Source organism: Sapajus apella, unplaced genomic scaffold (genome assembly GCF_009761245.1).
Source record: "Sapajus apella isolate SASKATOON/1434 unplaced genomic scaffold, GSC_monkey_1.0 scaffold29, whole genome shotgun sequence".
NCBI lineage: Eukaryota > Metazoa > Chordata > Mammalia > Primates > Cebidae > Sapajus > Sapajus apella.
The window spans coordinates 17,757,464-17,775,390 of record NW_022436969.1 but is presented as its reverse complement, the minus strand read 5'-3'; the positions used below and the strand labels follow the sequence as shown (position 1 = coordinate 17,775,390).

Here is a 17,927-nt window from a genome sequence, read left to right as displayed (position 1 = left end):
GGCGCCTTCTCAGCTTACTGCAACCTCCACCTCCCAGGCTCAAGCGATCCTTCCACTTCAGCCTCCCGAGTAGCTGGGACTACCGGCACACACACCACCATGCCTGGCTAATTTATTTTAAACTTTCTTAGAGAGATATCCTATTTAATAATAAGAAGTAATAGATTCATGATCAGACATTAGAAATATATTGGATTTGTTTGTGTTTTTATGTATGTGTTTTAGTTCTTATTGCCTACTCAAATGCAACGTCTTTATTATCATTAAAAAATATATGTATGTTTAAATAACTCCTGTTGTTATTCTAATAATGTCAGAGTTCAAATTTATGTCCTTGAAAAATGTTTTTGATTGTGTCTTAACCTGGTGACCTGATACCTGTGAAAGCTGAGGGCATTTTACAAGGCATTTTCCATAGAATTTTTCAAAGTTCTTTTGAGAAATTGAAATGAAGAGTTAATAGGATATATCCAACCACTGCAAGGATTTGTAGTGTGAAATTTTATTATTCTATGCAACTATAAATTCAAAATTAATTTAAATAAGCAATTTGATGTCATTCATATTTATAAAGATAAAGGAAAAAATCTTTTCATATTCTAAATCTTGCATTTATCCATGGTGCAAATTATATCTTTTTGTCAATTTCAATTTGAAAGCTTTTATGAAATCTGTTTCTTCTTAACTAGCTGCAGAAAATCCTTTTATCATATAAATTAATTGATAAATTCATGACAAATCACTGAATAGCCTTCTTTCAATTTCTTGCTGTATGATATATAATGAAAGATTGCAGTTCCCGCTAACACAGAATGTCGTCCCAATTTCCTGAATCCAGATTCACGGAGATGATCTTTTTAAATTCCATTACTAAAATGTATTAGAAAGTTTGTGTTGGGATCCCCACAAAGCCCACTCTACCCAAGTTTACCAGGAAATTTTGGGAGGAGGGATTTAATGAGCTTCATCGTTTATAAAATCATCAGTGCTGATAAAAGAAGTAAAGCTTTGAAAGCTTCAAGCCTTATGCCTGCTCATGGTCATCCTAACTAGCTTAACTTGAAATACACATGAGATGAAATTTGTGCCTGTAAATTTCAGCAAACTATATAGGAGCGTGGAACTTCGCTGTGCACTTACACAAGTACCGTTTACTTCCTGGCATGAATAAATGTATCTGTGAGATGCACCATTAAAAATAAAAGATAATTTGTTGAGGATAACATAGAAACCTGCCATACCTGTAGCTATCTTAGAAAAATTGTTTTCACTCTTAAGAAGTTATGATGTATCGTTTACAGTTTCAAAAAAAGACTAGGCATAAATATCTAAAAATTTTTTCCACTATTATTTCAGAGATAGGAGCTTTGTTGTTCATTTACTTACTATGTGAACCATTCATATTTATCAGGGCTGCTGAAGATTTATTGTCACAAATTCAGGAAAATTACCAGAAGCCTCTGGAAGAATTGGAGTTGTTAAAAGAAGCAGCAAACCACCTCCTTTCAAAGCACAACAATGAACTAAAGGCAGCTGAGGCGCTTGTGAGGGAAGCCGAGGCAAAGACCCAGGAAAGCAACCACCTGCTGTTCATGGTCAATGCCAACCTGAGAGAATTCACTGTGAGTCTGACTCGCTCTCTCCTTCTCAATTAGAACGGGTAACAAAATACTTCAATGTAAGCAATTAAAAGTGAGCCTTGTGCACTGACTTCTGCTCATAGCATTAGGCACAAAGCTCAGAAGCAGAGTTGCTTTTATGAAGCATCCTTAAAAGGCCATTTCTGCTGTAGGATAAAAAGCTACATGTTCAAGAAGAACAAAACTTGACATCAGAGCTCATTGCCCAAGGAAGAAGACTGACAGATGCTGCGGGTGTACAAACAGATGCTGTGCAAGTTGCTCTAGAGGTGAGTTACAACTCGGCACAGCCACAATACAGTTTTTAAAGAATCTTCACACATCTTGTCTGTATGCACACGTATCTGTCATTAAATAGATGTGCATATATTTACAATATTAATTTCTCCATGTAGCACTTAGAGCGTCACCAGGATGAGCTACTTTTATGGACTGCCAAAATCAGGCACCATGTAGATGACCTGGTCATGCACATGTCCCAGAGGAAAGCACTCGACCTGGTGTACAGAGCTGAGGACCATGCCACTGAGTTCCAGAGACTAGCAGATGTTCTGGACAGGTAGGACCACACCCTTGTGGGAATGTGAAAGCTTGCAATTTATTGATCAGAGAAAATAAAGTTGGATGTTTTTATCACAGTGATGGGTCACTCTTGTTCCTTTGTGTAAGAATAAGCACTGCTGTTTTATTTACCCGACAAGTTGGATTTCCTCGTATCTGCTAACATAGCTACCATTGACATACATATATGATGGAAAAATGCAAATAATGAGACAGGACTTAAAACACATAGTATGCTACAGTATCAAGCCATCGAGGCTTTGTTAAGCACCTACTGGGTGCTCAGGGCTTTGTTAGGTTGCAGGTGGGACAGAATGAGGTTATTAATTTATTTACAGATCTTGCCTTTTTGGGGTATGATTTGGGTGGAGGATGTGCCTGCCCACTCTACCTGCAAGTGTTGAGATTCTCTTTTCTAATCCCTGAGAGAGAGCACCTCCAATTATTTTCTACTGCCTGAAAATCTGCCATTGTAACACAGTTACTTTAACTTATATTTTTTGGATATTTAAAAAATATGTACTCAACTTTCTAAAAGTGCCTTTAAACAAGAAGCACAATTTTAGGCCAGTCATTTCAAACTTGTCTGCACATTGGAATAATCTGGGGAGCTTGGTAAGACACCGATGCCTTTGTCCCTTAGCCACTGTCCCACTAAAGATTGTGACCTAGAGGGTCTGGGATGTAGCCTCAATTTTTTTAACCCTCAGGTGATTCTCATGTGCAGCAAATGTGGGCACCAATGTTTTGGGTGTTATTAGTGATTTACACAATACTGTGAATTAATTGGTAAATTTCTTTTTTTTTTTTTAATTTGCTATGCATTATGGGTGGAAAGCCTGACCACACTGGGACGATTTGTGTGTCTGTGTGTGCATGTTCTGTGGAAAGGGAAAGAAGAGTATCTCCTTATTTGAAAAATGCTGACATAAAAGATTAGTTCACACAACAAAAGCAATTAAAAATGATATAAGATAGAATATTGCATAAATTCTGTGCTAGATTGCGTACTGTTTCCTAATATGTCATAGGAATCAGTAGTGGAAAGTGGCATTAGGTACCAGCTCTTTTCATAAGCTTTCATCCTTTCCCCCACAGAGAAAAAAATATTCTGACTCCATACCTAGCTAACACAAGATCTTTATCACTTCATATGAGTAGCAGAAGCAATTTGGTGTGATACACAAAGTTAAATTATTATCTTTTATTTATAAATCACAGAATTTTGCCAGTCCAGTAGTAACAAGCAGTAACTGCCAATACTCGGTCTGGGAATTGCCCGACTCAATAACCTTGGAAAGAAAATGAAGTGAATTACTCAGCAGGCAAAGATGTGCCCATTGCCAGACTTCATTTTCAAGATAGAGAGCACCGGACGACATTGTGCCTTTACCAGTTACCAAGTTCCTAAGCAATGTGCCCGCTTGTTAGAATGATGTGCAGCTGGTTAAAATACTAGCTGATCCTCCTTCAAAATCTCTAGTGACCTTTGTAAAATTGTCATATGCCGTTTGCGGGATAAGATTCAGTGGCCTCAGGTCTGCTTAGGAACACTTGTTGGAGGTTAACAAGTATGTTGCAGGGAGTTGATAACCAACACGAACATGCAGCGGCACCCTAGACACACGCAGGGGATTGGAGCATGGGTTGGAGGATGCTGAGGGCAGCTGGAGGAAAGGGATGAGTGGTTGTCTAAGGGGAACAGCAATAGTTTCTTCCTTGCTACTGGCTAAATAGCAGTTTTGAGTGTTATTATGACAAAGGGGCTATGGCTTCTCAAAGATTACTTTTGAAGTTACATGGGAATCCATAGGTTGTTATTTTTTATGGATGATACTTTTCTAAGGGGAAAGAACATAGGAGGCTTTCAAGACTAGTAGGCACTTAGGATTTTTGTGAGTGAATTAGCAAGTTTGATTTAGTTTATCATAACGTTTCTAAATATGCTGCTTTGATAGTAACCTTGAAAATGTCAGAAATGTGTCCCTGAATGCCACCAGTGCAGCCCATGTCCATTACAACATCCAGAGCCTGATCGAAGAATCAGAGGAACTGGCCAGAGATGCTCACAGGACTGTGACGGAGATGAGCCTGGTAGGAAATGCCGTGGGCTTCTTTTTCTGGGCTCTGTGGGAGATGGTTCTGTACCGGGTTTGAGCAAAGACTCAGTGGCCCCCATTTCTGCCTATTAACTTTCGTTTCTGGTGGAATCTGTTTCTGACTTCTGTCATCATGTGATCTGTGTTTGAATTTTTTAAGGTCATAAGTACTTCTTTAGACAGACTAGAAACCAGTGTAGAAATGAGAGCAATCTCACGTTTCCTTGCACCAAAAATGATAATGCTACTTGATGTATACTGGAGACATTTTTCTTTAACCATGGTGAAAATCTCTATTGGATGGCTGGTTTCCTTCCTTATCTACTTAAAAATGTCTCTGTGGCCAGGTGCGGTGGCTCAAGCCTGTAATCCCAGCATTTTGGGAGGCCGAGGCAGGTGGATCACAAGGTTAGGAGTTTAAGACCAGCCTGGCCAAGATGGTGAAACCCCATCTCTCCTAAAAAAATACAAAAATTAGCCAGGCATGGTAGCACGTGCCTGTAATCCCAGCTACTGGGGAGGCTGAGGCAGGAGAATCACTTGAACCCCAGGGGGCAGAGGTTGCAGTGAGTCAAGATCACATGCCACTGAACTCCAGCCTAGGTGACAGAGTGAAACTCTGTCTCAAAAAAAAAAAAAAAAATGCCTTTGTGTCCTCTCACCTCAGCCGTTTTAAATTGCCATATGTGGTACCTGGCTGACTTTCTTGCTGGGAACGTGGTTGGGGGCTACTCTGATGGAGTCACTTCCTCCATCCCCAGCAGGACTCCACTGTGCCCTGCTCTCACCATGCTTAAGTGGTTTTGTTTTCCAGTTCTCAGAATCCCTTGTTTCTAATGGGAAAGCGGCCATGCAGCGCAGCTCCAAATATCTAAAAGAAGGAGACAACCTCAGCAGGAAGCTTCCAGGTCAGTGTGTGGCCCGGGCGGTGTAGACAGACAGAGTGAGTGTGAGCGTCTCACTGAGCATCAGCCTCTAAGAATGTTTTCCTTGTGTGAAGCAACTTGAAGCTTAGCATTTCTATGTCCCATTTCTATTCCAATTTCCTATCATATAAACTTCCTATAATTTGGCATTTTTATTCTACTGATAACCTTTTCCTTTATTGTGCAGTTGCCTCTATCTTTAACCTGTCCTTAGCGATGAAATCCTCTACTCACTGCCTGAGCTTGGAACCTTCACTGTTCTTCCTGGTGTTTGTTGGGTTACCTTGGATTGCATGTGTTCCCCTAGTTGTCACAGTTCCTTGAGGAGATCGCTTATGTTTGATATTTCTTTTACCTTTCTCATGGGACGAACATCATGGTAGACTCATGGTAGGTTCTCATTTAATCATTATTCAATTAAATCATAATTGACTTATCCATTTTTCCAAAAAATACCTATGCAGCTTAGTTTGTCCTAAAGTTTCAAGAAAGAATGACTTGGCATATGTAAGGGCGATTCATCCAATCAACATAAACCAAAATGGCAGCAGGAATCTGTTGTGTGAGAGAAACCACGTAGTTATACAATTTTTTTTATAACAAATAATGTGCTTTTCACCATAATACATTCTAATATATCAAAAATACCAAGATTTCTGGAGGAGCAAATAGTGGGCCATACACACAGCTTGTACCCTTTACAGATGACTTACTTCCAAGTCTAACACTGGATCCTTCCACAGCTGTCTGAACCAAAGGCCCAGATACGTGCATAATTTTTCTTCTCTGAGTGACACAATTTAGAATTTATGTTGTCATCTCACAGTATGGAAAATGCATATTGATGTTGATGGGCTGTAGTTTCAGTCTGTACAAGCAGAGGTACTTCACAGGTAGTGAAATTGGGAACTTGTTGGCAATTAAAATGTCCCACTTTAACCATGTGCTCAAAATCTAAATGTGATTGTATGTTAAGAACAGAAATTTTAAAAATAAAAGCTGTGATCAAACTTCAGAAGGAGATTGAGTTGAGTTCCAGTTGGGTGGCCAGAAGGAAATAGAAAGGGAATAGGACTGGCCAGAGTCGCGGGTGGGAGATTGTGAGGAAGACTCCCACCTTAGGGGTTTTACAACCCAGAGGAGAAAGGGAGTCAAGATTCAGGTGGGGATGGGAAGCTAGTGCCTCTAATTAAGACTGAGTGACTTAAACTCAGCTCTTCATCCTTGAGCTCTAGTAAAATCGGACATGAAACTTAAGTAGAAATGTTAGTGAAAAAGTCAACAAACAAACTAGAAAAAATGATGTATCAAGCTAGAAATACACTCTTAATTTCTAGAATAAATGGTGCTCAGTTTTGCTGGGAAAACTGTCAATATCGGGAGTCTCTTTAGAAAGCTGTGGATTCTGTAGCTGGTCAAGAATGATAAAGCTGTTGCCTAGGCAACTATTTAGTAGGCTAACCTGAAAGGAAACACTTTTCTCCCTTTAAATAGGTATTGCATTGGAACTGAGTGAACTGAGAAATAACACAAACAGATTTCAAGAGAATGCTGGTGAAATTACCAGGCAAACCAATGAATCACTCTTGATACTTAGAGCAATTCCTGAAGGTGAGTGGAAAGGACCTTCTTGCTTTAAATAATGTCTTCTCATTGTAAAAGCATCACCCAGGAGCATAAGGAAGTCCTGCCTCAAGACTGATCAAGGCTCTAGCTCAAAAAATCTGACTAAGATTGGCAGAATTTTTACTTGCAAAGGAATATGATTTAGAAATGAAAATCACTGCTTTTTAAAATAATGTCACAACACATGCATCAAACTACTAGAATTATAGTCTTAAAAACAGAGATTGCATAGTACTGTCTGAATTGCTTACTTTTGAAATGGGCTTGACACATTGCTTAGAGGAAGAAGGACCGCTGAAAGTCAGCAAGTGAAGAATCTGGAATGTGCTTTACCTGCCTTAGGGGAAAATGCCAGTTTCATTATGAACGTGGCAAACTGAAGACTGCTTGCTTGGCCATCTTCTTTAGTGAGGCAGGAAAACATCAGGCTCACTGATCACTTTCATACTGACGATTTAGAAATGTGGTATTCATTAAAATTGTAAATAGGATAATTTTTTACAGTGTAATACAAATGAATTATGCTGCAGTACATTATGTACATCACCTTAAACTTCTCTTTTGTTCTTTTGTTGCTTTTTACTTTTTTTTTTTTTTTAGACTGAGTCTTGCTCTGACTCCAGGCTGGAGCACAGTGGCGCAGTCTTGGCTCACTGCAACCTCCGCCTGCTGGGTTCAAGCACTTCTTCTGCCTCAGCCTCCCGAGTAGCTGGGACTACAGGCGCCTGCCAAACGCCCGGCTAATTTTTTTGTATTTTTAATAGTGACGGGGTTTCACTGTGTTGGCCAGGATGGTCTTGATCTCTTGACCTCGTGATCCGCCCGCCTTGGCCTCCCAAAGTGCTGGGATTATAGGCATGAGCCACCGCGCCCGGCCTACTATTTTTTTTTCTTTGAGATGGAGTCTTGCTCTGTCGCCCAGGCTGGCATGGAGTGGTGCGATCTCAGCTCACTGCAACCTCTGCCTTCTGGGTTCAAGCAGTTCTTCTGCCTCAGCCTCCTGAGTAGCTGCAGCGCCACACCCGGCTAATTTTGCATTTTTAGTAGAGAAGGGATTTTGCCGTGTTGGTCAGGCTGATCTCGAACTCCTGACCTCAGGTGATTCACCTGCCTTGGCCTCCCAAAGTGCTGGATTACAGGCGTGAGCCACCACGCCTGGCCTGTATTTTTACTTTTAAAATTGTTGTTGTTTTGTAGAAACCAGGTCTCACTTGTTGCCCAGATTGGTCTTGAACTCTTGGCCTCGAGCAACCCTCTTGCCTGGGCCTCCCAAAGTGCTGGGATTACAGGCCTGAGCCACTCTGCTGGTTCTTCTTTTTTTCTTAATAAGTATCTTTTGAAAAAGTCTTCTGAAGTGCTCAAAGGAGCACTTTAAAATGCTTTAAAGCCATTGAAAACAAGAAGCTGCAACGTCCTTCTGTCTGCAGGGTTTCTGTTTGTAAGCATGGGAGTTACCTGGGGAAACTGGGCATGGCTGCGTTGGCCTTACTTCTTACCTTGAACAATGGAGCATTTTCTGATCTGGAAGATTTCTTTCATTTTCTTTTTTTATAAGGACGCTATGGTATATTTTGACTAAATGCTTAATAACGTTATTTGAAAATAATTTCAAGCTTACAGAAAAGTTGTAAGAAAAGTGAAAAGGCCACCTGTATACCCCTTTTTCAGCTTTTTCTGTTGTAAATGTTTTGCCCCACTTGTGTGTGATTAAATACTTCAAAAATGAATAATAGTGCCTTTTAAAAATCCTCACCCAGGGCCAGGCGTGGTGCCTTACACCTGTAATCCCAGCACTTTGGGAGGCCAAGGTGGGCAGATCACGAGGTCAGGAGTTCAAGACCAGCCTGACCAACATGGTGAAACCATGCCTCTACTAAAAATATAAAAAATTAGCTGGATGTGGTGGCATGTGCCTGTAATCCCAGCTACTCAGGAGGCTGAGGCAGGAGAATCACTTCAATCTGGGAATCGGAGGTTGCAGTGAGCCAAGATCTCGCCATTGCACTCCAGCCTGGGTGACAGAGCAAAACTGTCTCAACAAACAAACAAACACAAACAAATCCTCACCCAGATTTTCTAGAATAACTGAATTCCAATTTACCTTGAGTGGGTGTTTAGGCGTTGTTCTGCTGTTACTTCTAGCAGCCAGTTAATGCAATGGGAAAATACCTCTTCCTCTAACCTAAGACATTTTCACCATAGCTGCAGACCTAGGATCCAAATCTTTATTATCCAGACATGAAAGGATATGGAGAACATGTTTCATGAAGATGAGAAGGGGGTGATGGAAAAGGACTCAAATAAAGAAGTTTAGCTAATAACATGTAAGACACTGATCACACAGTGATTGGCCATTGCTTTTGTGATCCCATTGTGTACTGAAATAATATTCCAGAGCATTATTAACAAAAACTATTTCATTTGTCCCTAAAAAGGGAGAGTAGGGCATATGATATGCAGCTTTCATATTGCCGTTAGAAACAAGAAGCTCTTCGGCCGTTGACCAATGCCTGAAAGAAAAAAAAGCAAACAAGCAAGCTTCAGTTTGTGTTCGGCATCAGTAATAGGACAATAATATATTTCTGTGTGAAGTATTTAATCACACACAAGTGGGGCAAAACGCTTGGTGTAGTTTTATTCTTCTCTCTGTGTGTAAGCACCAAAGTGCATGCTTGGTTATACATTTATTTTAGGTATAAGAGACAAAGGAGCCAAAACCAAAGAGCTGGCCACGTCTGCAAGCGAGAGCGCGGTGAGCACGCTGAGGGACGTGGTGGAGCTGAGCCGGGAGCTGCTGACCACGTCTGCCGGCCTGTCCAGGGTCAACACCACGTTACAAGAGACACACCAGCTAATGCAGGACTCCACCATGGCCAGTATGTCAGCACCCTTCCTTCCAGCTGTGACCATCTGCGTCATGCAGATGTGGTGCTAGCTAAGCGCACACAGTGGTGCATTGTTCACCATGCTTCTGAGAAGTAAAAGGATGCCAACATCTGGATTCGCCTGTGTAAAGAGAAGGGCCATAGGCAATGCATGCTACTGGTGCATGTTTTAATCTATGTACCAAATGTCGTGGATTTGATTATTAGGGTGCTGTTTTACCTAGTGCATTGTTAATGGACAATCAATAATCTTCTTTTCCCCCCTCTCCAACTTCCTTGCCACCCCTTGCCTTCTTGTATTTGTTAGCTCTGTTGGCTGGAAGAAAAGTTAAAGATGTGGAAACGCAAGCCAACCTTTTGTTTGATCGCTTGAAGCCTTTGAAGGTGTTAGAAGAGAACCTGAGCAGAAACCTATCAGAAATTAAACTGCTGATCAGCCAGGCCCGGAAACAAGCAGCTTCTGTGAGTTTGGGGCCCCATGTCTTTCATAACGGGGCTCTCAGTCATGTGTGGTCCCAGGGAATTCATGCAGACATGGCTCTCAGTCACACTGGGTCCCTTAGGACTCCCAAAGACCCAGATCCCAGTAATCCTGGCTTCCTCACAGCCCTGTCCAGGTATATTTAAAGCCAATAACTAGCTTCATTGTCTTTGAGCTCTGCTTTTATTCAGCCTGCTTCAAAATGTTGTTAGAAAAGAGATCTCTATGTATTTATGGAGATTTATCATTATAGACTAAATTTAAAACTATTAGCCTGGATGGTGTGGAACATGTCAAATCTACAGGTTGACGTCACTCTAAGTTTATGGGTTGCATGTGGTGTTATTTCTTCATTTTACCAACTTAGTTTTGATACTCCAAGTAGTCTTTAAAATGTTTGCGTAGTATGAGCCTCATCCTGGAGTGGTCTGAGAAAAGTTTGTATGCACACGAAGGCTGCACAAATCCAGGTCGCTAAATGCCTAAAGCACTGGACACCTGGAGCAGTTCAAACATGAGAAAATGTTTTACCCACAGTACGTGGCACTGGCTGTGCTGTAAGGGAAAAAAGTTTCCTTTTGAGAGAATGTGTAGCTGTCATGTGATTGGGGACTTCGAGAGGATGAATGCAGCCTCTGGACCTGCATTTGTCTGCCTGAGGCTTCCTAGACAAGAAAAAGGAACACAGGGCTCTCTCTTTTCCCCTCAAGTTTCCTTGCTATTGGAAAAAGAATGTTGGTAACCGTGAGCTCTGGCTTCCATCTGTTTCAGTTACAGTTGCTATATATGCTGGTCATGGCAGCTCACACTCATAACTCCCACGGTTTGGGAGGTCGAAGTGGGAGGATTGCTTGAGACCAGGAATTTGAGATGAGCCTAGGAAACATAGTGAGACCCTGTCTCTACTAAAAACAAATAGTAATAATAATAATAATAATAATAATAACCAGGCTTAGTGGTGTGAACCTGTAGTCCCAGCTACTCAGGAGGCTGAGGCCAGAGGATCGCTTGAGCCTAGGAGTTCAAGGCTGCAGTGAGCTATGATCACGCCACTGCACTTGCCTGGACAACAGAGCAAGACCCTGTCTATAAATAAGTAAATAAATAAATGTAAGCCCAAGGAATGGTTCTTGTTGCTATGGTTAATACCAAACTTAGACTCTTTCAGACCAATGTAAGATATATATGCAAAGAATTACTACTCAAAGAAATATGTAGTAAGTACAATAATTACTCTGTAAATATTTGCCGAGTGAATAAATTTGTTACCCCTCCATTTATTCACCAAATGATGAGCAAATATCCTCTTTGTGTCGGGCAAAAAGATTCCCAGGTGATAAGATCCTTGTCTTTAAGGAATTAAATCTTATGTGAGCAAGATGGTTTCCTATGTAAAATAACTTATCAAAAACTAACACTGATTTTCTCATGTTTAAACACTTGACTAAATGAAATCATTTCTATTACCATCTGATATGTTACTTTATTAAACATGAATCATTGTGTATTATCAAGAGAAGAAACCTGCCTCAGTGAAAATTCATTACAGAATAGCATTACTGAGCTGCTGGTGAGCTGCCAGTGTGTGTCACTAAATGATGGAGACACTGTCATTTTCCTTCTACAGATTAAAGTTGCTGTGTCTGCAGACAGAGATTGTGTCCGGGCCTATCAGCCTCAGATTTCCTCCACTAACTACAACACCTTAATACTAAATGTTAAGACACACGAACCCGATAATCTTCTCTTCTACCTCGGTAGCAGCACCACTGTAAGTTATGGACATTTGGAAGGCAACACTTAATCTTTTATGCATTTCTAGATTTTTCTGAATTTTTCCTTATTTGGTAAAAAAATAGTCCTTAGTGAAATCTCTAAATCTCCCATAGGGAGATTTAGATGGTAGCATTAGATTAAAAATGAGCAAACGACTAAATTAAATGCCTGTGAGAAGGAAAGTGACATTTCCAAAGGATGCCATCTTAATCGCAAACCCTGGGGGGATGGAACTTTTTTGTGATTCCCCCGTGACCCCTGGAGTGACTGAGTATCAGAATCATCAAGCTGCCCTCAGGTTTTTCTTGCCAAGGACTCCAGTGGTACCCAGACGGCAAGTGCCTGTGAAAGCTCTTTGACACGTTGGGTATGCCAGTGAGAACAGAAGCCTTGGGTGTGTAGGGCAGAAGATGTTCACAAGCACATGTAGCATCTGAAATGTCTTCTTAGGAGATCAGATGCAAAACACACGCAAGTCTGTGACAGGGGTGGGGTCTCATGGCTCCTGTCTTACTACATAGTTCACTTCCATATCTTAGAAGTGAACAAGCTCAGTGCCTGGGAAAATGAACAAGCTCAGCGCCTTCCCTAGTGCTCCCTGTGGACTGCCTGTGACCCTTGATGAATTTTCCTGGGGACTCTATAGGAGGCATTGAGGAGGGCCATGCCAGGCACGCAGGGAGGCGCTAATGTTCCTAGGTCCGTGAGTCATGCTCCAGCTTCAGGGAGGGGACCATTTCAAACAAAAGAAAATAGATGGTGCGGCTTTGCTTTTTATTAATTTATTTATTTTTAAGAACAGAGAAAACAACGTAAGAATTGAGTCTTTAAAGTGTTCTGGTGATCAACGAACAGCCCAGTGTGTAAACTGATCCCCGCCCATGCCCTGCCCCCAGTCTGATTTCCTTGCAGTGGAGATGCGACGAGGTAAAGTGGCCCTCCTGTGGGACCTGGGCTCCGGGTCAACACGCTTGGAGTTTCCAGACTTTCCCATTGATGACGACAGATGGCACAGTATCCATGCAGCCAGGTGGTAGAGAATGTTCTCTCAGAGCAGCTCTCTTTTTTAAAGTGTGTCTTGTAATAATTATATGCTTGTAACATCATATAATAGGCTTTGAAACTTCTGGAAAGTCAGATTATAACCAAACAATACTTAGCTTAGGTTAGCTGTAGAAATAAGCATTTGTTATAAGTGACAGAACCACTTCTTCTTTAAGCCTGAGTAGTATTCCATTGTGTATTTGTGTATAAAATACATTTTCTTTATCCATTCACACATTGATGGTTAATCATTCCACATCATACCCAAAAATCATAACATCCTTTTGCACCTCGGAAGTATGTACAACTATAATTTGTCAATATATAATAAAAAATTAATTCAAGGCTGGGCATGGTGGCTCACACCTGTAATCCCAACACTTTGGGAGGCTGAGGCGGGTGGATCATCTGAGGTCAGGAGTTCAAGACCAGCCTGGCCAAGATAGTGAACCCTTGTCTCTACTAAAAATACAAGAAAATTAGCTGGGCACGGTGGCAGGCATCTGTAATCCCAGCTACTTCAGGAGGCTGAGAATCGCTTGAACCCGGGAGGTGAAAGTTGCAGTGGGCCGCGATCATGCCATTGCACTCCAGCCTGGGCAACAAGAGTGAAACTCTGTCTCAAAAAAAAAAAAAAAAAAGTTCAAAAAATGTTTTAAAAAGAAATTAGGGTATGGATTTTTTTTTCTTACTACAAGAGAAACTAACTTGTTACTAAAATCAACAATCAAAAGAAGAAAAAACTGAGAAGCTTAGGTTACCTCTAGAATGTCTAAAATGTCTAAAAGTTTAGGTTACCTTTAGAATGTTACCTTTAGTGACCAGGCATGGTGGCTGACTCCTATAATCCCAGTATTTTGGGAGGCTGAGGTGGGAGGAGTTTGAGCAACAAGGAGTTTGAGATTAGCCTGGACAACATAGTGAGACCCTGTCTCTAAAAGAATTTAAAAATTTATCCAGGCACAGTGGTGTGTGCCTGTAGTCTTAGCTACTTGGGAGCCTCAGGTAGGGAATCACTGGAGCACTGGAGGCCGAGGCTGCAGTGAGCTATGATCACACTACCACACTCCAGTCTGGGAGACAGACAGAGCAAGACCCTGTCTCTAAAAAAATTAAAAAATAAAGAATATTACTTTTGGAAAGTCTATGTGTAAGGTAGCCAACCTGGTAAAATGTTTATTCCCCAGAAAAGAGGAGTAAAGCGTGTCATGGTAGAAATTGCATGTGGCTGGCAGCGCATTGCATGTAGACAAGGACAGAAAACAAGAATGCAGTTGGGGTGTGCATTTTCTTAAAATTCAGGCACAAAACAAAATTATTCCTTTTAAAATCCTTCTCCAGAGGTAATCTCTTTTTGAGCAGCTTTAAGTATATGTTTTCTTTTCACTTTTCCATAATGTTATGGTGTGTTGGGAATTTTTAAATTTATAAATGGGATAATATTCACAGTGTAGACATATCTTCAGATACAGTTTAGCTCAACTCGAATGTTTTAAGCAGGGAGGCAACATGATGAAATTTCTGTTTCAGAACTACTCTTTAAGATTTTGGGGCAGCAGGCAAGACTGGAAGCCAGGAGACCAGCAGGGGGTGCTGCTGCGGGGCCCTCTGGGAACAGCGGATGGTGGGTGTGAAGGAAACATGGGGATGTATGTATGCCAACTTGAAATTCTGAAATTTCCTTTTGCGATTCTTTGTGACCCTTAGATTTGGAAACATGGGTTCCTTGAGTGTAAAGGAAATAAACTCAAATCAAAATCCACCAACAAAAACAAGTAAATCCCCTGGGACAGCCAAGGTTCTGGATGTAAACAATTCAACACTCATGTTCGTCGGAGGTCTTGGAGGACAAATCAAGGTAACATTCTGAGAGTTCTTCTGAACAGGACTGATTGGCTGATTTTTATCTATATATAAAAGTCATGGGCTGGGCAGGTTGGCTCTGGCCTGTAATCCTAGCACTTTGGGAGGCTGAGGCAGACGGATCACCTGAGGTTGGGAGTTTGAGACCAGCCTGACCAACATGAAGAAACCCCGTCACTACTAAAAATACAAAATTAGCCAGGCGTGGTGCTGCATGCCTGTAGTCGCAGCTACTCAGGAGGCTGAGGCAGGAGAATCGCTTGAATCCCTGGAGGTGGAGGTTGTGGTGAGCCAAGATGGCACCGTTGCACTCCAGCCTGGGCAGCAAGAGTGAAACTCGGTCTCAAAAAAAAAGTAAATAAAAGAGTCATATGTTTAAATGGTGGAATATATCCTAGGCAGATGAAGATGTTTCTGCTCCTGTTGTTTTGCTTCCTGACAGTTCCTCTGCAGAGCTGGGCTGGTTTTGTACAGTAAAGGGTGATGCTTAATCTGTAGCATAAATGGAGAAAAAGCCAATGGCTCATCTTGCTATTTGGGTTTCCTTCCGAATGATTAACAGGAAATTCAATGCTCCATGTTAATTCCTGTGAAGTTTCTTCATCTCTAGTCTAGCTCTAGTTGGTAGTTGATTAATACTCATTAGTGTTTAGCAAAAACGCCCACCATATTTATTTTATTGTGTCAGTTATTCTCTCACCAAACATAATTGCATTTTTTTGGACGTGGCTCAATGCTCTGAAGTGGGAGTCCAGGTCTCAGGTCCTGCTGGGCCCTCTCTACCAATCACACTCTTGACTGTCCGTTTTTTCACCCGTACAACACGCTTTTCTCTATCAACCCTAGTCACTGAGATGATCTTTAAGATCCTGCCCAGTCATCATTCACTCCACTTCATAACGGGGAGGAAATTACAAACTGGCCTTTTTTCTAATGTTCTCTCTAACAAATTTGAATCTGTTAGATTGAAGCTCCCAGGGAGAAATTTTGTGCACTTGGAGAATTTATTTTGCTTCATCAGCTACGTATTGGTTATATTTGTTTACTTGTTTGCATTAGAAATCTCCTGCTGTGAAGGTTACTCATTTTAAAGGCTGCTTGGGAGAGGCCTTCCTCAATGGAAAATCGATCGGCCTGTGGAACTATATTGAAAGGGAAGGCAAGTGTCATGGGTGCTTCGGAAGGTAAGAAGTCTCCATGATTTAGAACATAATATGTCTTTCTGTTGACATCTGAAAAATGCTGAAATAATTTATTAATACATGCACATCAAGAAAGGACAGAGTTTGTGACATTGCTGGTCTTATTGCAAAGGATATAATGTAGATTAGTTACTGAGAGCAGCACAGGTATCATTTTTAACCCTTTAAAAAGAAGTAGTCTTTTTCCTATATCTTGTATGCTTTGATCATGGATCATAAATCCTAAAAGTTTCAGACAATTTCTCAAACAACCTTCTGTCTCAGAGAGCCACAGCCAAATCTTCAGTAAATCACTGTACATTTTTATTTTGAAAATATCTCCAAGGGTAAGAATTTTTTCATGCATGGTCAATTTTTACAGATAACTACTTTCTAATTCCAAACCATGTTCTTCAATTCCAGAAATAAAATGCATTAGGAAATAGAGAAAAATCAATATCTTTTTGCATACATTGATATAAAGACATTTAATGACTTAATCTTACCGAGTACAACATCTTCCCTCACCAGCTCTGTTATTTTATAACAAAACAACTGCAACTTCTTAAGTATATAAGACCTGTTTTCCATCGCTTTAGTAATTAAGACAATAAATCGCCTATTTCCATTAGAGAAATGTAACATCTGATATAATTTATCTTGTCTAATGGGCTGCTCTGTCCAGATGGATATCTGTAATTAACAGTGAGCAGTGACAAGATCAGATAAAGCAACTCACAGCACATTTAGAAATTCACAGGTGAATTTTCATTTTGTCATTGTCAGGTCTGTAGTTTACACCTTCTCTTCTCAATTTTCCCTCCTTTGCTTGTTTAAAAACTTAGGACCAGAGGCTTGGTGATTGTAGCCTTAGGATTAAAAAAGAATATTGGGTTTAGAGTCTAAGTTTCTTAAGCTTCTGGCCCAAGTCCCCCACCAAAATTTTTTTCGGTGCTTTGGATAGTGAGTCTCTTCACCTCACTAAGGTTTGGTTTCTTTTTCCAGAAAAGAGAAATGATGATCATACTTGTCTTACCTACCTCTAAAAATTATCATTATGAACGCACAACATGATGTGTATGAAAATACTTTATAAACTTGAAACGCTTTATCAGTGTTTATCACTGGTCTCCTACAGTGATATGGCTTTACTTTGTAGGTAAATATCACAGGATTTTTTTTTTTTTTTGACAATAAATGTGTGAAAAAGCATGGCTTTGTAATTGGCAGATAAAAAGAAATGTTATTGCCTCATGAGGTAATGACAGGCACTGCTCCAGAGATGCCGTATTTCACAAACTCACCTGACCTTGAACCCTTTTGGAAAAGGTGCCTTTGGGTGAGGCTCATGCCTATAATCCCAGCACTTTGGGAGGGCCAGGCAGGTGGATTGCTTGAGCGCAGGAGTTCGAGACCAGCTTGGGCAACATGGAGAAACCTCATCTCTACAAAAAATACAAAAATTAGCTGGTCATGGTAGTGTGTGCCTCTTGTCCCACCTACTCTGGAGGCTGAGGTGAAAGGATCACTTGAGCCCCTGTGCTTCTGCCTGGGTGACAGAGTAAGATCCTGTCTCAAAACAAAACAAAAAAATGTGTCTGGAGTTGCTTTTGTTTCATAAAACATACTTTGTCAAGTGCTGACATAGGCACAGACTGGTACTTTATGTCTGTTTGTAAACTGATTGAACTGTCATCTTCACTTTAGGTAAAGTCCCCCCTGCACCCTTTCTCCTGTTAGACAAAAACTTTAGTTCAAAGAGTTAATAACCTAATTCTAGTGACAATCCATTTTAGCAGACTTAGATGGTAATTCCTTGACCCTTTCACGTTTGTGTACAATTTG

General features: G+C 40.8%; 1 protein-coding gene across 1 annotated transcript in view; it reads left to right on the top strand.

Moving 5' to 3' along the window:
* The window catches only part of LAMA1 (laminin subunit alpha 1), a 173,416-nt gene that overhangs the window by 127,889 nt on the left and 27,600 nt on the right, over positions 1–17,927 (top strand). The window contains exons 37-48 of the mRNA XM_032293344.1: positions 1,412–1,622; positions 1,793–1,909; positions 2,036–2,199; positions 4,160–4,295; positions 5,115–5,208; positions 6,721–6,837; positions 9,546–9,728; positions 10,045–10,199; positions 11,846–11,989; positions 12,891–13,024; positions 14,746–14,896; positions 15,961–16,085. Coding sequence (XP_032149235.1) covers positions 1,412–1,622; positions 1,793–1,909; positions 2,036–2,199; positions 4,160–4,295; positions 5,115–5,208; positions 6,721–6,837; positions 9,546–9,728; positions 10,045–10,199; positions 11,846–11,989; positions 12,891–13,024; positions 14,746–14,896; positions 15,961–16,085 — 1,731 coding nt within the window. The remainder of the gene's footprint in view (positions 1–1,411; positions 1,623–1,792; positions 1,910–2,035; positions 2,200–4,159; positions 4,296–5,114; positions 5,209–6,720; positions 6,838–9,545; positions 9,729–10,044; positions 10,200–11,845; positions 11,990–12,890; positions 13,025–14,745; positions 14,897–15,960; positions 16,086–17,927) is intronic.